Source organism: Hypomesus transpacificus, chromosome 10 (assembly GCF_021917145.1).
Source record: "Hypomesus transpacificus isolate Combined female chromosome 10, fHypTra1, whole genome shotgun sequence".
NCBI lineage: Eukaryota > Metazoa > Chordata > Actinopteri > Osmeriformes > Osmeridae > Hypomesus > Hypomesus transpacificus.
Genome location: NC_061069.1, coordinates 6,141,301 through 6,168,452, shown reverse-complemented (window position 1 = coordinate 6,168,452; position 27,152 = coordinate 6,141,301). Strand labels below are relative to the sequence as shown.

At 49.2% G+C, this 27,152-nt stretch overlaps 1 protein-coding gene across 1 annotated transcript; it reads left to right on the top strand.

The window, feature by feature from the left end:
* The first annotated feature begins 13,543 nt into the window (after positions 1 to 13,543).
* LOC124472313 (microtubule-associated protein 4-like) lies at positions 13,544 to 24,187 on the top strand. The gene is made up of 12 exons (XM_047027086.1): positions 13,544 to 14,645; positions 16,561 to 17,066; positions 17,496 to 17,672; positions 17,968 to 18,055; positions 18,169 to 18,231; positions 18,355 to 18,608; positions 19,949 to 19,999; positions 21,175 to 21,267; positions 21,916 to 21,997; positions 22,174 to 22,280; positions 22,466 to 22,640; positions 22,860 to 24,187. Exons 1-12 carry the CDS (start codon positions 13,544 to 13,546, stop codon positions 22,862 to 22,864), a joined length of 2,703 nt encoding a protein of 900 aa, XP_046883042.1. The 3' UTR covers positions 22,865 to 24,187.
* The last annotated feature ends 2,965 nt before the right edge of the window (positions 24,188 to 27,152 follow it).

Genomic DNA, 27,152 nt, shown 5'->3' with positions numbered 1-27,152 from the left:
TGGTAATACCGTTAATTCATGCAGTGGCGGTCCTAGCACATTTGGCGCCCCGGGGAAGGGGCAAGGTTTACCTCACAATAGCGTATTCGGGAGTTCTTACTTAAATAAATGGTTACAATAATAAACAGCACACTGTTACCACAAACACCAATACATGAAGACAAGTTACTTTTAGGGCCATTTTAATGGATTCATACCTCTCCTGAAGTCAACAGCTTTTGATTTCTTCTTTTCTTTGTCTCTTCTTCTTGTCCTTCTCATTTTTCTTTGGCCTCAGACTCTGATGTTTCTGAGCGAAGTGAGCCGGAGCTGGAGTCACTTGTAGGCTCAGCTCCAGAAACTTGCTGGGATACTGTCGGTGTCTCATGTGACTCTTCAGCAAGTTGAGTTTTCAGTTTTAGTGCTGTCACATAAAATAGAGATGGCAAGGTAATTATATCTGCTGTGAGTCATGAACTGTGAAACTATTAATGTATGCAATTAAGCTGAATTACCTTCTGAGGTATGTATGAACTTATGATGATTCATGCATTAGTTAAAGCATTAATGAACGTTCATTATTGCACCTTTATTGTAAAGTGTTCCCAAAGATGGAAGATAGCAAATCATGAAGGGCAGTTCCTCTCAAGCACGATACTGTCATGATACTGTGTGGCATGTTCTGTCTGTCGACAACCCTCTACGTTGTCCTCTCCTCTGGGATTAGTTAGACCCTCTACTGTCCCTGTGGGATTAGTTAGACCCTCTACTGTCCCTGTGGGATTAGTTAGACCCTCTACTGTCCCTGTGGGATTCGATGGATATTGGGATCAGCCCAGGTACAAGATGTTATCACGAGATGCTGTCTCATCCATAATCCTCTCTCTGAACTCCAGGCCTTGCCTCCTTGGCCCCTCAAAGTCATTGTGACATTCAACATGAATCATTCATGACCACCCCACCCCCACCCCAACCATTCTTTCCCTCCTCCTTTCTCCCACCTCCACTCTCTGTATGTCCTCTCTAACCATCTCTTACTCCTGCTCCTCCTCCCATCCCTCTGCATCTCCTCCTCCATTATCGCTAAGTGGTTGGCTGATATTTCTGGAGCTTGTCAAAGCCATCAGTTGCAAGGCGATACTTTGATTCGACCTGACCTTCCCTGCCCTTGCCGAGAGAGATGGAGGCTATGCCTCATTAGGATGCCCATGATAAACAGTTGAAGGATATTAACCCCAAACAAGCACACATGGAGATAAAATGTTACTGTACTCCACAGTATGAGTCACAAGTTTAAGGTTAAATATTGAGGTATTTTTAGTCTTTAATGTGGGAACAGATTGCTACTGTGACAGTATAAGAAAGTAGAGGAGAGCAAGGAAGGGAAAGAAAAAGAGAGGGAGACAGACTGTCTCTTCACTCCTGGCATTGGTGGGGTGGCACCACAGGGGTGATAAACTGAGTGCAGATCAGCTCCACAGGGATAGGCTCACTATGACTTTATAGGAGTTAATTTCCCCCTAAATGACTTTACTCTGTAGCCCCTCTGTAGCAGAGGTGGTTAGAAACATGATCCCAAAGGCTGTGCTCGGAGGCAGAGTCAGTGTTTCCCCAGGATGAACAGAGGGAGAGACATGGCTGCTGCATGAAGCAGAAGGTTGGCTCTCTGTCTGTCTGTTTGTCTGTCTGTCTGTCTGTCTGTCTGTCTGTCTGTCTGTCTGTCTGTCTGTCTGTCTGTCTGTGTGTGTGTGTCTGTCTGTCTGTCCGTCCGTCCGTCCGTCCGTCTGACAGACGAAATGGTAGTTTTAGTAGTTGATAAACATGATTTACTATAGCCTTACTGTCTGTAAAGAAGGAATTAAAAGAAAACGATTCTTGGTTATATTGAGAATCACATACTGCTGCAGTGCTCTTCACTTATTCTTACCTCCTGGATACTCTTTCGTCACCGTTAGTTTTCACCAGATTCTTGGTTGGATCCTGAGGCCTCCCCTTTAAGCCAAGCAGGAAAGCTGTGGTTGGAAATTATCCAAATCCAAATCACAGTCTAGTTGTCCTATTGAATACATCAGACCAAATCTGTAATGTTTATGTGTGTGCATGTGTGTGTGTGGGGGGGGGGGGGGGTGCAAACTCTCAGATTTTGGCCCATTGCTGTTAAAGCCTGAGGTTTTCATGTCAATCGTCCATGACATGACACCAACCATGGACAGGGTTGCCCGTGGAACCTCAAATGCTCTGATCTGGTTGTGTAACCATGGTGACGCCCCCCCCCGGGTCTAGTTCTGTCCTCTTCTGTCACTGTCCCCGGAACCACCCCCCCACACACACACGCAGGCACCCACACTACACACTGAGGATGATTCTAAGGACAGTACCCCAGCTGCCTAAACACATTAAAACCCATTAGACCACTCTAGACGGTAGACCAGACAAAGCCCCCCTCCCCTCCTCCCAGCTGCTCCTGTAGGGTAGGTGTGATGTAACAGGACAGGCAGGGAAGGCAAGTGCTTTTTGGATTTTTATCTGCTCATATCCATGGTTGTGTGCATCTAACTTCCTTCTCTGCTAGCTGTCTCGTCCGGTGACATGCGGCGTCCAATCGAGTCAAGTCAAATGACATTGTGCCTTCGTTTTGGTATAGCCCCATTTACACGCAATGTCATGAAGGGCTTTCCTGCTATCCACCAGAGACCCAGAGAAACAGCCGGAAGGAAGGCTGGTGGGAGGGGTCGGGGGTCAGGGATGGGATCGGGGCAGAGAGAGAGAAAGGAGGAACAGTTGTGAGGATGCTGGGGTCCTGATGCGTCCGTGTGTTCTGGCAGGTTCTGGTCTGATGATGTCAGCTGGCCAGACGGGCATGCTGCGCCAGGAGCCCCAGGGAGAGAAACGGCCGTTTCCACCTGGCCAGTCTGCTTTCAGCTCAGACTACATGTCAGGTAAGCTGTCTGCTGCCTGCCTGCCTGCCTGCCTGACTGACGTATGTCTGTCTGTCTGTCTGTCTGTCTGTCTGTCTGTCTGTCTGTCTGCTGTCGGTCTGTCTGTTGGTATGTTGGTCTGTCTGCCTATTGTACTTATCTGTTTATTTATCTGTCTAAAATCATCCACCTCCCGTCTTCCCTTCCTCCTCCCCTCTTCTCTCCCTCCTCTAGGTCCAGTCTCTATGATGGGCATGTCAGACCAGTGGGGGAACCAAAACAAGATGAAGGACAGCAACATGCCTGAGTCTCTCTTAGGTCTCTGTTCACAATGAATTGCATTATGGGAACTGTAATCCTTTTCATATTAAACATACTTTTAGCAATACACCAATACAAACGTTGTTGAAAAAGATTGACAAATAACAACATGCCGAGTGGATGTTGTTTGTCATTCTTGTGCACTAATTACAACGTATGAGTGCCTGTAAATAAATGTAACTAGAGTTATTTCTGTGAGGCACAGTACAGTTTAGACAGGGTACAAATGTACCATAGCGTTGGTAATCATGGTGGTAAATACATAGATACATGATGTGACGTGTGTTTCTCTGCAGGTTTCTCCCAGCCGGGGATGATGATGAACATGAACTTGGGGGGAGGAGGCATGTCTCCCTTCCAGACAGGCCTGTCCTCCAGCATGGCCGACACCCAGAAGACCTCACCTCCGTTTGGGTCAGAGCACCCCAAACAGACCCCAGCTGCCCCCGCTTTCAAATCAAGCGACCCTTTCCCCTCTGGCCCCACCCACAACCCCTTGGATCAATTCTCAGGTATAGTAGGAGGTGGTCTCAAGCAGAGGAGCATCATCTCTAGCTCATAAAAGAGCCTGTATATTTGGAAGTGTTAGTTTGTGAAGCCAAATGCTAGTCCAGAGGTTAGGTTTTATAAAAGTGTTTTGTTTACACTCTAAATATAGCCTCAAGCTTTGATTGCCAGCTAGGGGTATTAGTTGGTACTTGCATAACTCAGTTACTATTTTGGAGAAGCGATCAATGGAGCAGAAAGCTTATGCGGCTTTATCATCCTCAACCTGCTTTCACTCTTACCACAAAGGGAGATGGAAGCCCAACTTCTCTTGCCCAGGGGTGTCTACTACTGAAGACTCACCCTGGTCTGTCTGGTTATAGAACAGAGGCACAGTTATGCAGCTTGTTTAAACACAGATTAGGTCTAGAAGTTCGGTCATAGAAAATAGGGTCAGGTCACAGAAAGTATACAGTATTTCAAAATGTCGCAAATATTTTTGGGGGGATCGACCCTTCTCTTTTTCTGAGGTTAGAAACCCTGATTCATTGAGTAACACACTGAATTGTTCCTAAAATGTGGGGGTATAAAAAAGATATCATCATCAGCTCCCATCACCAAATAAGCAGCTATATTTGACCATAAGGTTCGGCACAGTTATTGTGCAAAGCTCAATAGAACGGAATAGCATAAGATACCTCTCAAACGTCTTCCTCTGCATGGAACACAGAAGATGGCCGCCACAGTCTCCACTGCAGGGCTGTTCATGGGAGCGTGATAATAATCGATGACCGAAATTGTAGAAAGTCAATAGAACATCAATCACTGAAGAGGAGGAAGCGCAGGAAGGCCGTTTCGATGGAGAATTAAGAGGAGAGAATTCATCAGCTTTAACGACTGGTAAAGGAGGAGATTAGAGGAGTGTCCAGGGTATTAGGGAGGAGAGGAGACAAGCAGAGTGGAGGCAATGTGAGGGCAGAGAAGGATGTGGGAAATGAAAAGTTAATGTCTTAATGTCTTTTCCTCAAACAGACAGAAATGCATGCAGGGACCTTTGTTGCTATGCATGCACATTTTATGTTTGTTTGATGGCTTGTCTGTGTTTATTAAAGGTTGCGTGCATGCAGTAGGTTTTCTTTTTGTTCCCTGTATATGTGTCTGTGCAAAGATTGCTCCGATGTGTTTGAATTGGCCTTTGTCCATCACATGTACTGCTTGAAATTCATCGTTAATGTGTGTTACACCTTAGCTGTAACAGAGCTCAAACATTTGGGTGTGGTTGATTTAACTTGCTCTGCCCGCTTGGTGGGAAATGTTCATTTTAAACGGTTCCATTGGTTCCCTTCTGCCACAAGCAGGTAAATCAATCACACCTGAAGTGTGTCAGCCATTCAAAGCCAGGTATGGTCTATAGTGAGTATCTGTGTAGTCTGTCTCTCACTCATACTGAACATGAACTCCTCTGCTCATTGGCCCATGTGAATAAATGTTAAAAACTGGCCTTTGCCATGAACCCCCAAGCCAGAGAGAATCACACCTGATAGGCTGCCCGACAGACAGCAGTGCAAACTACAAATTGTCATTGGCCAGCATACATAATTACAGTCAATACAACCAATGGTAACACATAAATTGTGCATACTGAACGCTCTGTCCTTTTAAATATTGTTGAGGAGCTGATATGCTCGAACTCACATTTCTACCCTAGACTATTGTTGTACTATACAGGTACAGCACAATTAATTAATAAAATGTCATCTTTTTCAGTCTCTGGATTAAGTTCCATTACAGCAAGCATGACTTGACCGGAATGCATAGAAAAAGTCAACTTGATTTATTTCTAACATCCCTGTAGGGGTTTTAATTGATAAATAACTGGCTTTATATTGACCTGGTCAGTGACTCTCATTCCTCCTCTCTGCACACACTGAAGAGGGCTGCCCCCCTTCGCAGTGGGCAGGTGAGTCCAGACCCCAGGCCCCCCCAGCGCCCCCACTCTCCCCTGGAGACTCCGTGGATGAGAGCTCCCCCTCCTCCACCTCTGAGCCCCTCAGTCCCTCTGGGGGGGCTGTTGAAGAGAAGGGGGGTGGGGGGAAGCAGCAGCAGAAGAGGAAGAAGAAGAAGAGGAGGCCCCGGGACGAGGTCTACAACTTCCTGGACAGACAGGAAGCCCAGGGGGACGGCCAATCAGAGAGCGCTGCCTCTGACAACGCCGCCCTCAGCCCTGCCTCCTCGCCGCAAGAGGAGGAGCCCTGGGAGTGGGAGATCCGAGGGAGGGGGGGCGGTGGCGGGGGGAGGGTGAAGGGCAGGAAGAATAAGAGCAGGATGAAGCTGCCAGAGGAGTGGGGGGCGCCCCAGGAGCCTGCATCTCCTACCCCAGCCTCAGTGGCCCCTGGCTGGGCAATGGCTACTGACACTGGCCCCGTGGCAGCTTCGGCCCTGGAGGACAGCCTTTCTAACCAAGATAACCCCCAGACTGGCCCCTTTAGTCTCGCTGACCGTAAACCCAATGCTGCCCGCCAGATAGATTCTTTCCACACCCTCTTGGGAAATTCCGATAGCCTTAGCCCCAGCCCTGGCATGCCCTCTGCCGTGTCTAATCCCATCAAGCCTGACCAGGGTCCCACTGAACACACACCCGCCTCCCCACGCTCTTATGAGCCCATGTGTCTGGATGACTTCCCCATGTCCTCTGCTGTATCTAAGGAGGCTCCGCAGCCCCAGGGTCTGGCTGGGACCCTGGCTGACCATGGCCAAGAGACTGGGGAGGAGCAGGCTGGCCCAGGCTCACCATGCCTCAGCCCAGTCTCCCAGACCTTTTCTTTCCTGGACTCTGTCCTCCAGACCACCCCTGCCACCACCCCTATCTCCCAGGCAACTCCCCTCATGAACCTCTCCACCCCAGCCCCCCTCTCCCAGACCTCCGCACACCCCACCCAGACCTCCCCACCCGTCAACCCCGTTTCCCCAACCCCGCAACACTCCTCCTCTGCAAACCTGACGTCATCCTTGTTAAGCTCCACCCCCTTGCCTGACACGCCCCTCCCCGCTACAGCCAGCTTCGGCCTGAACCCTGCAGCCCCGCCCTTTATCCCTACAGCTCCGCCCTCTCTCCCTGCAGCCACCACCTCTATCCCTGCAGCCCCTCCCTCTCCCTCTCCCCCTGCCCTCACAGAGCACCAGGATCCCAGGGCGCCACAGCTCCCCCCACTGGAAGGTTGGTGACACTGACACTGAAGAGGGGACATGCTAGATAGATAGTATGGGGGTGGATGACTAGTGCATGGCTCTGCGGACTGACTACCCGGTCTGCTGTTTGCCTGGCCGTGTTTCTGTAAATATCATTGTTAATAATGTTGTCATAACTACACGCCGAGACTTTTGTCTATTCTGAATGTGTGTGTGTCTTGGCTGGGCCATCTTTCTGCCTGCCTGGCTCTCTGCAGCTCTGTGTTGGCAATCAATGACAATAATAATAACATTCTCTGACTATTACGCTCAACCTGATCCATGTCTGTCTGCTGCTGTCTGCAGTCTGATTACCTCAGCTCTCTCCTCCTTGTCCTGACTCTTTTAACAATCATTAACGCTGTAATATCAGGCATGTCCCTATACTATTTTGGAGGACTGTGGGACTTCTGACTGATTCTGTTCTGCTCAGTGAGAATGATGCCCAAATCCTAAATTACTCCCAAGCATCTCTCAACCTTTTTCTTGGCATCCCCTAACCCTATACCCTGTCCCCTAACCCTGGGAAGTTGGTTTGCAGTGTGATTCTCTCTACCTCTCTGTTTGTCTCTGAGGGGACCTCTCTCTTCCTGCTCCACTAAAACAATTCTGTTTTGTTTTTTTCCTCCAATGGGCCTAAACACTGACCTAGGAGTCACTAACTGTCTCTATGTCACACTACCTCAGACTGGTGTATGCTGATTGCCTTTCAGAACCATTTTGAATGTTCTCAAAATTGTCCTGGAATTCAGGAGGGTAGCAATCAGATGCTAAAGCTCATACACGACTCATATTTTGCTTTGGGACGCTGAAAGTTTCCAAAAAGAATTCAGAAACTTTGTGTCATTTTTGTTGCTGCTTTTAGTGTGATGAAACAGTGACGTGACGAAAAACTCTCTTGTGTTCCCCTCACATGTACTTTCCCTGATGACATCAACTAAACACTTACTAGGTGAGTCACATTTGTCAAAACCTTTGAATTCATTTGAATGAAGCTTTCATGATCATGGGGTTGTGTGTTGTTAATGTCAGCTAACTAGGACGCTTATTCAGTCTTCTTCTCAGTCCAGTATTCTCTCTGTGGTGGAGGTGATGAGTGTTGGAAGGTTTAAATGAGCTGTCCTGCTGTGCTCTCCTTAGCCTACTGATGATCTCTGATGACACAACAAGACACTCTACATGGGCTACGTTAAGAACCTACACAATGGAAATGTATCTATAGTGCTGTGTTGTTACACAGTGAGGTTCCAGTGGGTTTGTCGTCAGCATGTGCTCTGCTCAGACCAGTCAGTCCGTGAGCAGTGTGTGTTCAGGAGTTATATCCACATGACGGTCTGCTTCCAGGGGAGGAGAGGGACATCTGCTGGTGTCTCTGTATTTCCTCAACACCCACCCTCCATCTGTACATCCATCCCTCCCTCCCTCTCCCTCGATCACCATGTTTTTCTTTTAAGTTTTTCGCCCCCCCTCCCTCTCCCCTCTCCCCTCCAGCCTTTCCCCCTCCCTCCCAGCCTCCTTCAACCTTTCCCCCTCCTCCCTCTCTTTCACCCTCCGTCCCTCCCTCCCTCTCATCCTTTGGCTACTGCAATATTGATGGCTGGGACTTTTTTGCGGTTACGTAAGCAGGCACAGTCTGTCTTTTTATAGCTGTCGATCTCTATGTGTGTGCGGTGTATACGCGCATGCACGCGTTTGTGCGTGCGTGCGTGTGTGTTAGAGTGTCCGCACGCGGGTTGGTGTGTGCGTGTGGGTAGAGCAGGGTGGTGTTAGTGAATGTGCAGCCGGGGTGGTCACATTGCGCTCTGCTAGCTGATCCTGCTGCATAGTCATTATTCTGGTAGGGCGAACAGCGACCATCCTGCCACCAGACAAACAAAGGAACCATCCACAGCAGCCAGTTAGGCTTACAGCCTTCCATAGCAGCTCGCCTCGCTGCTAGGCATACAGGACTGACACCATCTATATACAGTGACAGACTTACAGACAGACAGGCGCTCTCTCTCTCTCTCTCTCTCTTTCTCTCTCTCTCTCTCTCTCGCTCTCTCTCTCTCTCTCTCTCTCTCTCTCTCTCTCTCTCTCTCTCTCTCGCTCTCTCTCTCTCTCTCTCTCTCTCTCTCTCTCTCTCTCTCTCTCTCTCTCTCTCTCTCTCTCGATCTCTCTCTCTGTCTTTCTCTCTTCAATTAATTGTGTGCAGTACGTGTCCTGGTAAACAGGCGATCTTTACTGTGTATGTATATGCCGTTTAACACACTTTCACATCAAGTATATTCCCTGTGAGACCTGGAGCCGCAGCCCTCAGGGGTCCACGGGTATAGCAGCTTCAGTAAATACTTTATAGTGCTCTTAGTGCATTTCTGTGTCAAGGTTAATGCCTCCCCATTGGCTAATCGAAAACCAGGAACTTGAATCTATGTTGCTTTTAGATTATGTATAACAACTAGGTATTCGTGGTATTTGAATGAGAATTACTTATTGATCCACTTCAGAAGATATTTGAGTGACTCAGTCAGGGTGTGGTGCTTGTGTGACAGGATGAGGGAGATCGAGGCGATTTCACAGCCATACTGTATGCAGTACCACTATCAACGCAAAAAAGATGCCTCATGCAATATATCTTCCTGTTTCATCAGGTACAGACGATCACGAGTCCATTGTGATATACAGACCTGTTGGTGTTTTTTGGTTCTGGATGGTTCCATATGATCCTTTAAGTGAACTACAACTCCTACACCCTTGAAAAGAGATGAGTGTCTCTTTTGGTTTTTCCGTGTTGAAAAGGTTAATTTCCAAATCAATTAATGATTAGACTTTAGGACTTGGAGACCTGCATTAATATATTAGCTCTGGACTAAAACACTCATGAATGTTCTACCGAAGATGTTATTTTAGATTAGAGCGCCGCTCCCAGAAATAGCTGTCTGGAAAATGCTTATGGACTGCAAGGGGGAGCTGGAAGGACAGCCACGCCTCTCACCCACATCCTCCTCCCCCTCCTCTCGCCTCATGTTGATCCCTTCTGATGTCTGCTCTACATCATGTCTATCAAGACTCATCACAGCACATAAGCCCCTGTCAGTCTCTCAGCAGTCTCATCTCATCCTTCCAGCTCTCCACTCCGTCACCCTCTTTTCCTTTTAGGCCCTGATGTGGCATCGTGATTGGATTTGGGGGTCATTATCGTGTATGCATCAGTCAGTCATCATTAAGACAAAGAGAGATATGGGGCAGGCTGTGGGGAGGAGAAGCTTCTATGTTAAATCTTTCCTTCATGAGTTCTCTCCATCGTTTGATGCCCTGCTATCCTGTCCCCATACTTTCTGGTCTCTCTTCTTCCATCATCTAGGTTATTCTCTTCTAATCTCCTCATCCATCCATCCATCCCTTCCTCCTTCCCTGCCCTTTCTCAATCCGTCCGTCCTTCACTTCACGCTGCAGCCTTTCTCCCAGACTCCCCGGGTCGCCACGGCGACGCATACCGTAATCATAGCTGCCTCCCTGACTGGGAGCTTGTTGCCATGGATATGGGAGACGGTGGTTTCCGTGGAAACGTAGACTCGGAGACTGGGGAGGGAGGAGAAAATGGGGTGTGTCTGTCAGGATGGTTGGATACCAGAAATAGAAACACTCTTGACAGTCTTCCTCTCCTCCTCCACTCCTCCTCTCTTCCCCCCCACCCAGCACCAATGACAACCAGCTGTATGCGCCTCTCTCTCTCTCTCTCTCTCTCTCTCTCTCTCTCTCTCTCTGTGTATATATATACAGTATATATATATATATATATATATATCCATCTCTCTCTTTGACCTTGTCCCCCTTAGCCTGTGTGGTCTAACCTCTTCTGAGGGTTGGTAGCTTTCCTTCCCCTCTCCTCTTCTCATGCTCCACATTCTGTTACGGTTGGAGCTGGTTGGTCTTGTTAGTTGGATGACTGCTACAAAGTGCCTCCTATTGTACCTGCACCAAGCATCAACACAAGAGCTTGTCCACCATTACTAGAAACGCTGAGCAGGGTGTCTTGCTAGATTGAAGTGACCCTGTCATTCATGAGGAGTATTCAGCGTGTGTTCCTCTGTGCGAGCGACCGAGTTTGTTGAGAGTTAAGGATGAGTTTGGGGGTTGAGGCTCGGGTGTAATCATCAGTGGCTTATGTAGGTCGGTGTTGGATGGACAACACGGTCCATTACAGTTGCATAATGGTGTTCATTCATGAGAAGCCAGCTTGTTCCTTTGGACTGAAGTAACTAACGAACACAGATAAAGACTGATTTTGGAGTTTAGTTGTGATGTCATTGACCCCTGACCGTCTGTCTGACTCAGGCTGTCTCTCTAAATACTGTGTAACTTCGAAATACACCATCACACTGACACGCACCTGACCGAACATGAACCAGCACTGATCACTTTCAACATTTGGTGCTCTGTGACCCACTCCAAGGTTTCCTGGTTTGGGTTGTTTTCATTGAACCTTGAATCTATTTACAATGACAGGCTGTGTGACCAGGGTCATACAGCGCTTGAAGGTCATACAGGTGAACATGTGTCAAATATAGTGAGCAACAAATGACTGACTCTTCCTAAAACCCTCAAGGCAGTCTGAGAGGAAAATCACGTTGAGTGGACCACCTGGAGACACCCCACACTCTACAGTGCCCCCTCCTTGCATAATTCATTCTCCCCTTGTTCTCTTTTTGCACTGTAAATGGGGGCCTGTTTTGGGGGCGTTACGTAAGCGTCATTCATTTATGTTTAATGAGGTTTTATTTTGGCCCTATTCGCAGGGGGATATGGGGATATTACCAGGAGGGACTAAACGTCTGTCCGTTTGTGCGTCTGTCCATGTCTGTAGTTAGGAGAGAGGACTGTCTGAGACTGGTACATATTGATGGAATGTCATCATACACACTCTCTGTCCCCAAGGTGTCTGATCGATAGCTTCCAAAACAGACGGCAGCACGTGGCATGAGGAGGATGGGAACACATTGTTCACGACCCAGAGAGCCAGCATGATAAACAAGGGAAGCCAGGGCCGGGAGCCAGCACCCACAGATATACACCGAGGGGGAGATAGGAGAGAGATAGGGGACAAAGGGGACAAAGGGGAGGTGGTAGGGGCGAGACAAGAGGCGGCAAGGGAAGATGGGGGGGAGGGGGGGAGGGGGGAAGCATCGGGAGGTAGGAGTTAGGGTCGGCAGGGCGAGGCAAGCATGAGGAGGTGGTGTATGGGATGTCAAAGTTGGCCAGGGGGTGTGGGGGGGGGGAGTGGGAGTGGGAGGGTGGGGTGGAGAGCAGGAGGTTGAGGAGAGGAGGTAGGGGGTGGGGGGGAGGGGGGTGAGGAGAAGAGAGGAGAGCAGCAAAGGATGTGTTGGGATGGGTAAAGGAGGTAGGGGGGGAAGGGGTCCTCTCAGAGTAGGTAGGGGGGTGGGAGTGAGGAGAGAAGCAGCGGGGGTGGGGGGGGGGAAGAGGGAAGAGGAGCAGGTGGAGGTAGAGGAGAGGAGTAGGGGAGGCAGGGGTTGAGCAGAGGAGCAGGGGGTGGTAGAGGAGAGGAGTAGGGGAGGCAGGGGTTGAGCAGAGGAGCAGGTGGAGGTAGAGGAGAGGAGGAGGGGAGGCAGGGGTTGAGCAGAGGAGCAGGTGGAGGTAGAGGAGTAGGGGAGGCAGGGGTTGAGCAGAGGAGCAGGGGGTGGTAGAGGAGAGTGATAGCAAGGTGAGCCAGGGGGTAAACAGAGAGAGGATAAGCCCATTAATAGCAGCAAGCCAGCAGGAGAGCCCTGTATCTGTAATGGATGCTGCTTCACAGAGGACAGAGTCCTCCCTCTGGAATGGCAAACAGAAGCTCTGTTTCCCCCCCAGAGCAGGTCTCAGTCTCTCACTGACTCACTACCCCCCCTCTCTGTCTACCCCCGCACCCCCCTTCTCCTCTCTCTCTCTCTCTCTCTCTCTCTCTCTCTCTCTCTCTCTCTCTCTCTCTCTCTCTCTATCTCTCTTTCTTTCTTTCTTTCTTTATCTGTCTCTGGGTGTCAACAACTATACATGCCAATCCTGCCTTTCACATGAAAAGACTACACTGTGGTTTAAAGAGCAGCAACAGTGTCTGTGTGTATGTTTTTTCGTGTGTGTGTGTTTATGAGGGAGAGCTACTGCTGGAGGTTGGAACTGAGAATCTTCTGCAGCGAATAGGGATATGTTCTGGGCAGTCATGTGACCAAAGCTATTCTGTTAGGGCTGTGATGTCATAGAGGGGGGGAGGGAGGGGGAGAGAGCAGCGTTCAGCTCAGCCCCTCCGCCTCATCTGATCCATTCAGAGCTCAGAGACACCGAGCGAAACACACATAGTCACCCAGCTTGCACACACACACGTCACACACACACACTTCACAGACATTCACACACACACCACACCCACCATATCCAGGCCACCAGGAGAGGATCTATTTCTCGGCTGTGTACCTACAAGGAAGCAGAGAATCCTTCCACAGGAGAAAGAGGAGACAGACCAAGGAGAGGGGAGCAACTGAGAGGAAGAGAGGAGAGAGACTGAGTGGCGGAAGAGAGGGCAGATCCAGAGAGGGGGAGGAAGAGGGAGACGAGAGAGAGAGACAGAGAGAGAGGTGAGGATGTCTTCTCTACCCAGTCATGCCCAGCAGGGTAACGTCAGCACTGGTGTTGTCCAGCAGCGGTGTGACTACAGCAATATGGCACTAGGCAAGGTGCCCTCCATGCCCACCCCCCCATGGCAGAGCAGGCAGCAGGGCCAGACGGGCGGCTCTGCCCTGGGTCCCGGAGACGGCATCCCAGGGGCGCCCCGGCTCACAGATGAGGACAAGCTGTACCTCTTCGACCGACAGCCGGGGTTCAAGATAGAGGCGGAGCTTAAGGTGCCAGCGGGTCACGTGGGAGTGGGGTCGCTGGGCAGTGCCGGGCAGAGCCCCACCAGCCCCCTCTCCTCCTCGTCCTCACTCCCGTCACCCGGGAAGATGCCCTCATTCAGCGCCACCGACAGCCAGGCCAACCGAGCTGGGATCGCCGCCACCCAGACCCACACGGCCCCGTCTCACCTGCAGCCCCAGGGGCCGGCTAGTGAGCACTGTGTCTGGAACCCCTTCTTCTCTGGGCTGCAAGAACCAGGCCCGCACACCCCAGGCGCCCGCTGCACTCCACCTCCAGCCAAGGCTCGTCCAGGGCTACCAGGGCTGGACAAGGAAGGCTGCCCCCAGGGCGGAGGCAGGAATGGAGGTCTGGGGAGAAGCACGGCCGTGGTGATTTTCTCTGAGGACAGTGACGAGGAGGAGGAGGAAGAGGAGCCTTCCTCCTTCATGGGAGTCCTGGATCACCGAGGGACCGCCCCGGCGACCGCCCAGCGCACCGCGGTCAGACGCACCATGTCCGACTGCTCTCACCTGTCCGTGCCCTCCAGCCTGGACCTACCCGACGCCTACCCTGGGAAACCCATCCTGCCCGGAGACAAGCCCTCTCCCATGACGACGGGGACGAGGCCTCCGCACGCCGCCGTCAGGCGCTCCCTCACCGTGGCGGACGACAGAGGGACGGGGCACGGCGCCATGACGCTGATGTCACCGCTCGGCCGTTCCCCCCCGCGCGCCCCGGCCTCGCCGCCGCCCAGGAGGCACGACGGGAGCTCGGAGGCCAGCATACTGCTTCCTGTTCCTCTCAGTGGAGCCGCCTTCAATGGCTTCAGGCTGCCTAGCAACATTGAGGGTAGGTGACCAATCAATGTCGGCTTGGAGGCCAGGTGACCAATCAACCTCAGGGCAGTCAAATCAGAGGGTGCTGTACAAGGTTAATGACCGTTCGGTTCAGGGCTCGGAACATCAAACCAAATGGTTGTTGTTAACTGCGAGTCGCAGTGCTGTTTATGTGACCCAGTTGTACTGCCTGGTAGAGTTTATGGGACATTCTGTATTGACTAGTCTGGTTAAAGGGGACCGGTGCAATGTCAACTGTTGTTCTAGAACATGGAAAACAACTGCTGAACTAGGCTCGGTAACGTGCTTCCGTGACCATGAATTTCTAAGAATATGTGCTCTAGTTGTGTCTTTTTACTAGTGACACTTTGCCAGTGTTTACCTGCAGCACAAAGTGGGCCACTTTGCTGAGAGAGATCCCCCTCAGAGAGGGGATGGAACTGGGATTGATTTGAAATGGAGTCTGTCCTCAACCACAGAGCAGCAGGTGGGCAGGTGACAGCTGTTTTCATACACTATTAGTTCTGTCTATCCACCATAGAAGTATATATGCGTATGTATATATATATATATATATATATATATATGTATGTTTACACACCGAAACACACACACGCACATCCACACAGTGTGGAGCCTGAGGGACATTGATGGTCCTGCACGCACATCCTCCTGCCAGAGCAACAGGGAGCCGTCAGACTGAGCAGCTGCTGGCTCCTCCTGCAGCCTGACCCCTAGATGAAGGTCACAGGATATAATCCTTAAACTCTCTCTCTCTCTATCTGTCTTTTCTATCTGTCATTCTCTCTATCTATCTATCTATGATATGATGTAATGGTCAGCAAAACTATATTATGTTTGCATGCAGAGGGAGCGATATACAAATCATTGTGTGTGTGGTTGCTTGTGTGTGTGCCTATGCTTTTTGGATGCCTGCAGTCGTATTACCAGCACCAGCTCCATGTCCCAGTGTTAGTCAAACAGTCATTTATGTGACAGCGCTTACTCAACTACACACACTCCGTGTGCACGCGCACACGCACACAATCCACAACTGCAGTTACTAGAGCAGAGACCTTCGAGCACCAGCAAGGCCATTCTGCCAGAGGTGGATGACTCATGCTTTAGTGCCATTGTGATGGCTGAGCGGAGGCTACAGCACAACCAGCTCAGTGAATAGCCTTCTTGCTATGCATCATTTCAACATATTGCTCTTCGGTTTCGCCCCTTTCAGCCAATTGTGCTGTTTTTTTACGATGAATAATTTGTTCTATTTTCCTCGAGGTGTTTGATTTGTCATTGGAAAGCCGCGTTGGTCTGCCTCCCTCCCTCTCTCTCCCACTCTCTGTTTCTCTCACTCTCTCTCTCACTCTCACTCTCTGTCATTCTCTCTCACTCCCTCGCTCTCCTCCCTCTCTTTCCATTCTTGGTGTTTCCGATCATCTGTTTTTCTCTGGCTGTGTGGAGGGCACAGCCTATGCCAGGCTGGGTTACATAAGGTTTGGGCCAACAATGTCCCGTTCTGTCTGCTCAGGGCGACCAATGCCGCTCTCTGTGCCTCTGCCCCAGTCCTCACCACCATTTCTCCTCTCCTCCCCCAAGACCTCACTGTGTCACTGGCAAAACTCAGGGAGCCTTCCCCTCTCTCTCTCTCTCTCTCTCTCTCTCTCTCTCTCTCTCTCTCTCTCTCTCTCTCTCTCACACTCTCTCTCAGTCATTGTTCAAAGGCTCTCTGTATCTGTGACTCTTAGTGCAGGGTTTGTTAAGTGTTGGCAATGTATGTGTATGTTGGTGGCCGGAGTATTTGAGTTTGAGCACAGAAAGTTTTGGCGGAGTGACCAAGAGTCAGGGTTAAGGTCGTAACCAGTTGAAACCAGTCTCCTGCATGAGGTAACAATTGTGCTGTATTTGCGTTTGTGTCTCCTTAGTGAAAGCCGATAACAAGGAGAAGATGGAGAAGGCAGACCTTTTCCCCAAGGTGGACAAGACTGAGAACAAGACTGAGAGCAAGACTGAGAACAAGACTGAGAACAAGACTGAGAGCAAGACTGAGAACAAGACTGAGAACAAGACTGAAAACAAGACTGAGAACAAGACTGAGATCAAGTCTGAGAACAAGCAGGACAAGCAAATGGAGCACCTCGACAAGAAAGAGAAAGAAGATCCACTCAAGAAGGTCAACAGCTCCGACAAGACCCAGAGCATCCTCAAGGAGGAGAAGTTTGACAAAGCGGAGAAAGCGGAGAAAGCGGAGAAAGCGGACAAGCCAGAGAAGACCGACAAGGACGAGAAGATGGAGAAAAAGGAGCAGGCAGAGAAAGTAACAGACAAGACGGGGAAAGCTGAGAAGGAGGAGAAGGCTGGCAAAGGGACAGTTAAATCCCCAACCACCAACGGGAGCAAACACCTGGCCAGTCCCGACAGTAAGACCAAGGTAGGCTGGCATGGGAACAGGAGGGCGAGGCTCGGATCAGACAATGTTCCCATTCAATTCGATGCAAGCTGCTTCTGCCACTGTTACTTCTGTCTCCAGTGTGTGTGTGTGTGTGTGTGTGTGTGTGTGTGTGTGTTTGTGTGTGTGAGAGAGAGAGAGAGAGAGAGAGAGAGAGAGAGAGAGAGAGAGAGAGAGAGAGAGAGAGAGAGAGAAAGAGATAATGAAAGAGTTTTGAGCATTTTCACCATGTTAGCGACCGCTCTGCTGATGTTCTTGAGTTGATTTAGGATTTTATGATTTGTATCATTTGACGGTTCCTCTGATTCCTGACTGGACGCCCCGCTGCCTGCCCACGCTCCCATGGTCATCTGTGTTTGCTTTTGGCTTCTTCTTTCTTTCCCCGTCTTGTGTTCTCAACGTCATACCCAGCCTGCTGCAGGGTCAACCAAGCCAAACTCAGCCAAAACACGGCCCACCTCCCTTTCAACTGACGAAGCGGCCAATAAAAAAACCCCAGTTAACAAGGCACCCACTCCCACGGCTGGGGCCAAGCGGCCTACCAGCCAAACCCCCACAAGCTCCACCCCCAGGGACACCAAGTCCAAGGTGAGTCAGTGCCTTCCTCGCCATAGAGGTGCCACGGCCATCAAAGGCATTGGTTGGCTCTTCCCTCTAGCAACCGACCCATCAGGTGATCCGACCTCCCCTGACTATTGGCTAGCTTGTGCTTTTACCTTTCCTATTTTCTTCCCCACCTCTCTCTTCCTCCATACCTAGTTCTCTCTCCTTTTCGTATATCCATCTTGCACGCTTGATCTCTCTGTCCTCCACAGCCACTCTCTCCCTCCGTTTGGCTCCCTGCCTTCCATCGTCTTCTCACTCTTCTTTTCTCCATCTTCAGACAGAGAATGGCACAGCCGAACGCCGTCCCCCTGTGCCAAAGGCCACACCCTCCGCCAGAGCATCAACCAATAAGAATGGCTCACCGGGTAAGAATGGGTCACCAAGTACAAGACAACCTGCCGGTACAACACTCATGCACCAATGATGCGTCCATGTGCAAAGTGAAAACATGTTCTGTATATTGTATCGTTCTCCATAGCTAATAAGACTGAGAACAAGACAGGGGAAGCTAAGAAAGCCAGCACACCAAAGCCTGCATCAGGTAACAACCACAGCCACCACATTGTCCTCGGTTCAGTTCCTTTCCACGTAGCTTGTAGCTTTGTACAAACCCTCAGACTTTCTTCTCCCCCTAATGGCTCTCTGCCTCTCTCTGTCCATCCAGCAACTCGCCCCCGGGCCCCCCGCACCCCCGCAGCCCCTCCCACCCCCCCTGTCACTAACGGGGAGGCCAAGGAGCCCCGCAGGCGCATCACCAAGCCCCCCGTGCCCAAACAGACCGTCCCAGAGAAGAAGCCCCCCGTCCCCCGCGCCCCCAGAACCAACCGCCCTCTCAATGCACCCACCCCGGACCTGAAGAATGTGCGCTCCAAGATCGGCTCCACAGACAACATGAAGTACCAGCCTGGAGGAGGACGGGTAAGAGGGCACACAGCTGGGGAGGGCACGGAAATGGCCACAGAGAGCACAATGCTACTCTGGGTGGGAGTTGTGGAGGGAATCTGACCAATTCCAATCCTGAATGATTGAAAACTATTTTAAATTGAAAGTGAGGTGTATTTTGTTATTTGTCTCACAGTTAGCCATGGGGGAACTGGTTATTTGGTTTGATAGCGCTGTTTGAAATTTTGTCCACTCTCATGCAATCTCATCGTAAGCATTTGTATGATAGTCACGGACCCAGTTTGGTCTGAAGTTAAACAATGTATTTGATCCAGGTCTTGTATTGCAAAGCATGCCAGTTCGGCGGGGACAAAGCCTAAGTTTGCTTCAGAAGCCACCAGTAAACAGCCTTGTCCTATTCTCCACACTTACTGTATGTCAACCGGTGCTATTTTAGTATGGCACATTGTTATTAAGGAAATCAAGAACCAAGCACATCTCATTATCTGCAGCTCCTTCCCTCCTCGCAGCTGCTACCAGGGAAGCATGCTTATCTTAGCTCACCCTTCATCCCATCACGACCAGCATTACTCTCTTACTCTATCATTACTGCATGCCTTCATGCTTCTCCAAAGAGCATTTCTATCAGTCTGTGTCTTTCTGTTATTCTATCTGTCTTTTGTTGTCAGTCTAACTCACCCTCAATCTCTTCGTATCTGTCCATTCCCAAGTCAATCTACCTCCCTTTCTTTATTTCTCTCCATCCACTGCGGACCCTCCTGTACCCTCCTCTCTCTGTCTCTCTATATCTCCATCACAGACACCCTCCATGCCGGTCACTCTCTCTCTGTCTCCTCTCTCATCTCTCTATATCAGGGCTGACAGCTGCCTCCACACATCTAGCAGCCTGGCACCAGCTGCCGTTACCTATATCCACCAGCCAAGTGGGGGAAAACGAATTACATTGATACAAATCATCACATCTGCTGCCTGCCAATGGCTTGGTCAACACTGGGCTGTAGACTGGGTTTCTTCCGTAGGTTGTGACAGTGTCCTTCTACCCAAGGTTGTCTGTCACAGTGAGAAATTGGAGAGGGAGTCACACAGGCAGACGGCAGATAAATATCACCTTGTCCAGTGTGCACACCAAGCCCTGGCGCCGTCTTGGACAGGTGTCACATAGGCGTTCACCTCCCTTCATCCGCCTCAGTATTCCTGATAACGCATCAGGGGTACTGACCCACACCTTCCATTACCCTGAGTCCTGATTGGTGCTACTGAGCCATACATTCCATTATCCTGGTTCCTGATTGGTGCTAGTGAGCCGAGCAGCCCTATGTCCTGGTATTGACCCAGGGGTGGTTGTCTCCTCCCAGGTCTCCTCCAGCCAGGGCAAGACTGATGCCAAACAGACCGGCCAGGCCAAAGTGAGTCCCTTCCATCGTCACTACCACCACCTCCTTCCCCCACACTCCTCCACCATCTGATTCACCCTAACTGGCACACATCCACTATATTCACTGTCTCTTTTCACTGATAAATGTACTGACAGTGACTGTTAGGCATGTGAACACAAGGTTGCCAAGCATACTGTCCAGCTTACCGACACGCGCACAAAGACAACACACATACACATTCACATCTACAGACAGACAGAGGGACAGACAGACGGACGGACAGACCGCAGACCGACAGACTGAATTTATTTTAAGGGGTTTATTTACACCTGTCACTCCTTCTAGCCTTGTCAGAATGCTTTGATTTGAAATACAGCCCTCCTATACTGTAGCAGAACTGTTGTCTCCTTGTTTTGGACGTTGTCACCTGGAGACCTGTCATTTCTACTGCACTTCATTCCCTATGTGTGAATGAAGCCCAGCGGACAAGAATGCTTCTGCAGAGAGACTGTGGGCAGTAGCTATAGATGCAGCATGACATTAAGGCAGAGTGGCCAGTGTTTGTTTTTTAACATCTGTGATACATACAACACATTTAAATGTGTGAGTTCAACCTGTTGGCTGTTTGTGTGTGTATCTGTGCATAAATGTGTGTGTGTGTGTGTGTGCGCTGAAGGGCAGTGTTAGTAGTGAGGCAGACGAATCTTGGCTGGGTCCGTGCGTTGTGGTGAGCAGCACGATGACTCACCCTCTCTGATGATGATACCTGCGTCATCATAGAGCCATAAACTCATTTACCCAGCAGGCCTCCCTGCCTACAGATCTAAACTCAGACACTCCATTGTGACTCCAAGGCTTTCTCTAATGTAACGCCATTACAATGTGATGATGATAATGAACTCAGAAATGGAAAAGGAAAAATGCACTTGCATGCAAGCCTGTGTGTGTGTTTTGGTATTTATCGGAACATTTGATACAGATAATTGGCAATACTCTCAAAGCCATTACTGAAAGCCAATTATAAGTTAACACTTAGGCTGCCTACTCCAGCTTTAAGCGTTGATGCTCTTCTCCGAGTGCTACAGTATTAACCTCCTCAGAGGCCTCTCACTCTTTCATGCCGGCTGCTGCACCCCCCCCCCCCCCCCTCACTAACGCTCGTCTCTAGTGACCACCTGTCCCTGTGCTGCTGTGCTGTCTCGTAGGTTCAGATAGTCCACAAAAAACTGGACTTCAGCCACATCACCTCGCGCTGCGGCTCCAAAGACAATATCAAGCATGTCCCTGGAGGAGGCAACGTAAGTAGCTACGACACCCGCCCCAAGTCTCAACATCAAACCTCCGCCCCCGGCATTCCGCCCCCTCACCCCCACCCACCCACACCCTCCCCCCCACCCCCAGCGCATCTGACTGACTGGAAAGACTGAGGCCAGATGGCAGTTACGCCGAGCAACCTGCTTGATAGGTTGGGTGGAATGTCGGCCATGTTGTTTTTACCCATTCAGTCCTGAATGTCTGGGGGCTAAGAGGTTAATGTTGGAGTCAGGGATGGTGTTCCATTGTGGCTGTTTGCTCCATAATCATATACCATTGGACTTTACCATTTGCCATAGACACTGTACACTGTTAATGTACTGCAGGTGTACACGCAAGCTGTCTCCAACCAAAACTAACTGGGCTGAAGAATCTAGCTTTCTACCTGTCTTGTATTCACTCTTTTGCATTGCACGGCAGTCAAACGTTTTTGGTGAATACCAAACCAAAACACATCTTTATTGCAAACCTAACCTTGTCCACGTTAAGTATCCGTGCTTAACAAGTGAAAGTAAGTGTTTTGTCTATAAGATCTAAAAGTTGTAAGGTATTGTCCATGGTCCATTCTTCACCACAGCTTATAGTATGTGTGGCTGAGTTTTTTGTTTTTGTGTGTGTCTGCTGTCTCCAAGGTCCAGATTCTGAGTAAGAAAGTGGATCTTAGCAAGGTGACTTCCAAGTGTGGATCCAAGGATAACATCAAGCACAAGCCAGGTGAGACTATTAGCAACCTGATGGATGACATCCCTCTTTGCAAGACGCACTGTTTGAGGTGAAAGATTCATTTCAAATAAACTTGTACTCTGTTCTCCTTTTTTCTTTCCTGTTCTGTTCTGTTCTCTTCATTTCCGTTCTACTTTGTCTTTTCTGTTAACCCTCACTTTCCCCAGGAGGTGGCGATGTGAAAATCGAGTCCAACAAGCTGAACACCAAGGCCAAGTCCAAGATTGGCTCTTTGGAGAACGTTGGCGAAGAAATAGGAAATGGAGATAACAAGGTGGGGTTGATCCAATCCAATATGTTAATTAAAAAATTTGAAGTCAAAAAAGCGATGTCACTCATGCGATACTCATAGTCATCGCAGGTCTGTGAGAGGTATGCCCAGTGCCTTGAGAGGTTTTGTCCACTAGAGGTCGTGATTGCCTCGGTGTGTTCCTCTCTGAAAGACTTCTGTTTCCACAGGCTGAGGAGGTGCAGGAGAAAGCCGCGGGGAAAACATCCCCTCCTGGTGGTGCTCCAGCTGCACCTCCAGGAAGCATGACCAAGGAGAACGGCCTGAAGCAGGCTACACCTACTCCTTTTGCCGGGGAGGGGCTGAGGGACCCCCTGGGCATGGACAAACGCATCCCCGAGACAAGTTTGTACCTCTTCAATCTCAACCCCCCTGCTGCTATTGCATAAAACTTCCTGCATGCTGTGCTTTGAGTGCAAGTGAATGAATATGTCTTGCTATTTGTGTGTATGGACCTTTGTGGGTTGTTTAATCTCTTCTGTCTTTTTGTCTCTCTCTTCTGTCGTCTCTCTGCTTTTTTTGTCTCTACCTCTCTCTTTTCTCCTCTCCTCCTGCTTCCTGCAGATTGAGTCTCCCTTTCTGAGCTTTGGCCAGAATGCACAGGCTCGCTTCCACCCACGGCGCAGACATCATCTCCCTGCCCACCCCTCACCCCCATCGCAGCACCTCTCTCAGTGTTACTCTGGGGTCCGCCAGCCTCCTCTCCCAGCCCACCAGACCCCCGTGCCCCCCCCAGCCCAGTCCCTCCTTCTCCCCCAAACCCGGCCAAGGGGCAGCCGCGAGGCAAACTACTGGATGCTAGCAGAACGAGGACTCAAGCACATTCCAGCTCCCAGGTCCTGCTTTTACCTCAACCATACACAGTATCTCTTCTCACCACTCTCTCTCCCTCGTGGTATCTCTCTGTCCTAGCCTCTTCAGCTTAGTAGTGAGTGTAGAACCCACCCTGAGAGAGCAGCCACAGGTGTCTCCTGTGGTGGTGTTCAGTGTGGTTCTGGCCCCCCCCCTGGATGGCCCTGGCTAAATGTTGCAGTGATGAGTGGAGTAGAGGACCTCGGAGTGAACCCACTAGCCTAGACGCTCACTGACATGTCAGCGCAGAGACAAGGGAATCCCTGCCTGCCTTAGTTCTAGCCTCAGCACTACCCACAACTGTGTATATTCAATGACTACATCCACCACACTCACAGTTTGTCACCGTACTGTAATGTCTAGCTCACCATAGACTCACAGCCAGCCAATGCTATCTAAATAACTGGTCTAGCCCTACTGGTAAAGATCTGCCCCACCTATCCCTTCTAATGAGCGTAGTAACACTGTCCCTATGGGGACCCCAGAGGTTTCCTGAGATGTAGTGTAAACGGTCCATAAAACTGTATATGGCTATTAGAGATGCACCCCTCCTTGTGAGCATGTGGGACTGTCATGTGATCCCAATGACAGGGGCTGCGAAGCCACGCCCCTGTACTTCTAGCCAATAATATGTTATGTCTCGATCCCCTCTGTAAACTCGTGACCCTACCCCCCCTCCCCTAACCCCCCAACACCACCCCCAGCACACACACCGAAACAGGACTCACAACAATATGAACCTTGTAGGCTGTTTAACCAGTAGAATATTTAACATCTCTCTCTTAAAGAAAAAAAGAAAAAAAACTGTATTGTGTTTTACGTAATTTATTGTATAACAATGGGCTGTGTCGTTATGTTGTTCCATCGTCAATATATCCTTTCCCTCTTAATGTTTCACGTCTCTCAGAGAGCAATACAGCCGTCCTCGCTGAGGGTTCAAGATCCTTTGCTACTCATGCACACATTCATTACAGTCTGGTACAGTCACAGACAGAGACAAAGAGAGAGAGAGAGAGAGAGAGAGAGAGAGAGAGAGAGAGAGAGAGAGAGAGAGAGAGAGAGAGAGAGAGAGAGAGAGAGAGAGAGAGAGAGAGAGAGAGAGAGAGAGAGAGAGAGAGAGATGAACCTCCATAGTTACTAGACTGAGACTGGATGCCTAGAACTGGCAGAAATCAGAGTAAGGAAAGGCCTCCTCTTGGTTGATTAGTGTGGCTGGGATATCCCCGTATTAATGACCTATTCCGAGAGTAATCAAGACTGTAAAATTTGACCAAACTTTGCGAAAAGTTATATGCAAGAAGAACTAATGTGTGGTAAAGGATTCAAATACAATAGAGAGACAAATTGAGGTTTTAAATGGAATCACAGTTAAAAAACTGGGATCCTTAATGTAACACTGGAACTTTTGTAGCTGTCTTAACTACTGAGCTGTCTTAAATAGGATGCAATTCAACTGGCTGCTAAAAATGTTTCCCAACATTTATGTTGACAGTATTATGCCAGGATAGGGCACCACTGATTAAGCAAACGTTCTCTTCTATTTAACAAATGAGTTCTAAGTCATCCTCATTAACTAGCTGTAGGTTTTCTGACACAGAAGCAGGGTAGTTCAAACTGGATTTTGAATGACAGGGTGTACAATAATATGTGTGTGTGAGTGGAAAATAGGGTCGCGGATTGATGATGCAATTGTCTCACGATAAGCCAAAAGGCCCAAAGCCTTGTTAAGAGGCACTCGGTTGCCTTTGAAGCACTGAAAGTTGGGCTCATGAAGAGGAAGACTATGTATCTCCCCTCTCCAGCCAGTGGGCTATGAAAAACAATATAGCATGGTATGGTGTAGCTGTGGTATTACTGCCTATCCAGAGCAGGAAGTGAACCGCGCCCTGAATCTCTGCTGTCCAACTCTGATACATGTGCTGGTGGCTGTGTTGTTGCACACTGTGATGCTAGAATGCTGTATAATTGATAGAATAATATTATGCCCAATGATGTGCAGTGACAGAAAGAGTGAGTGATGGTAACTCTGTTTTGTATCCATTTCTCACAACGAAATTGTGATTCTCTATGGCACTCCTAGATAATCAATTAGCAAGTGATTGACATGTCAAGAATAAAAACCAAGCACCTTATGAGGATATTTGCATGATATTGTGCCCCAAACACCCCGTATTGCCCCCATCCCTCCTCCACTGTCTCCGGTAATAAACCCAGAAGGGAGCGATGAACGTAGAAGATTGAAGCACTTTGAACGCCCCGCTTTGTGTATATGGAGTATTGGTGATCAAACTCTTGAGTAGAAGTGAACTGTCGGTGTGATTGGACGATCAGATCTGTTCTTCTTGGTGGCTTCTTCTCTTTGGTCATGTTTGTAGTCGGTGATGGTATAGAGCTTGCTTGAGTTTGGTGGTCAACTGTCGTGTTTGACGGTCAACTGTTGTGTTTGATGGTCAAGTCACTTGCAGTCAGCTCTCCGTGAACCTGTTTGGAGTCACTTTGGTTAGTATACTGCTCATCCCCTCCAGCATTTCCCAACTACCTAGACCCACTTCACCATCCCTTACCCGCACCTGCCTCTAGTCTCCATACAGTCAATTGTAAATAGACACCTCACATGTTTTTATTGCAAAAAGGTATAAAAACAACGTTGCTGTCAGGGTTTTGTGGATTTGAGAGCAGCTTTCACGTTCATGAGCCCATTAACGGAGGGTATTTGTTTCTTTTCGGAGTCTGCCTTTTTTTTAAGGGCTGAAGTACAAGAATGTTTTTAAAATGTAATGTATTAAAGATGCAAGATTATGAACATATGTATGAAGATTTTGTTCAGTTTTAGAGACCACGTTAAGAAACGACTTATTAAATCCAATAGGACTGACTGAGGTGTGTCAAGTCCTGTATGGGAACAGCGGACGAGACTAAGAATAGTCCGGATTCAGAGATGGTCGGTCTAAGAAAGCACTCTCTAGTTAGACTATAAACTTTACAAAACTAAACTGCTTGACAAAACTAAAACACTGATAATGGTTGCATACACTACAGTATACCGTCTTTTATTAAATATGTATCACGTTCTTGGTCAGCAGAGTGGCTATGAACAGAAACGGGACCCAGGAATTGCAAGGTCAAAGGTCAAAAGTTGTGCTTTCACATGCGGCACCTGACACACCGCCCCTAAATGTGGTGTAGACATCCCTGCCTTCCTACCATTTGAGACTAACAGTATCTGTCTTTTGGCATGTGGTGTACAGTAGTGCTCCTACACAGCAATTAGGAGCCTGTAGCTGTGTGTCTACTCAAGCAGAGGCTTGTCTGCAGCAGTGTGTATTCCATAAGGCACACCATAAGAGCATGTAGGAGACAATGGATCGTAGAGACATCTGTCATAGATAGAATTCATTGTTTTTCCCCCTTTGAATTGAGATGTAATGAATATTTGGTATGAAAGAGATGTTCATTGTGATTAATTGTTAACTAGTGATGTGAATATTAATCCTGAAATAAAACGAAAATCCAAACATATATGTGTTTTTTCGAAATGTTCTGTGAATCTGTTCTCTGTTATTATTGTAAACAACATGAACAGTTCCATGAGTCCATGAGACCGTCCATGAGGTTCCAGCTTGTCGTACACGTGCTGTTCTACGAATAGAGGGGAACATGCAGGGGATGCATTTATGCAGCTGCTTTAATCATACCAACCGGGCTACTCTGAGGTGAGCTCTATCCTGTCTACTGTACCCAGACACACCCTGACTAGAATTGTGTTGACAGGCATTGTTTTCTTCTCTTTATCCTTCAAGACAAAGACAACTCTGTGAGACAAATTCCTGCCGGCTGCCAAATAACTGATTGAGGAGAGCCGACTGTGTTGCAGAACAAAGTTCATTGTCAACCCACTGCCACAAGTGAAGGCACAAGTGACCATAACACCCCAAATGTCAGGACTGTAACTTCACCCGCCTCAGTCTTTTCCCACCATGGTGTTAATAGTGCTCACATGTCCTG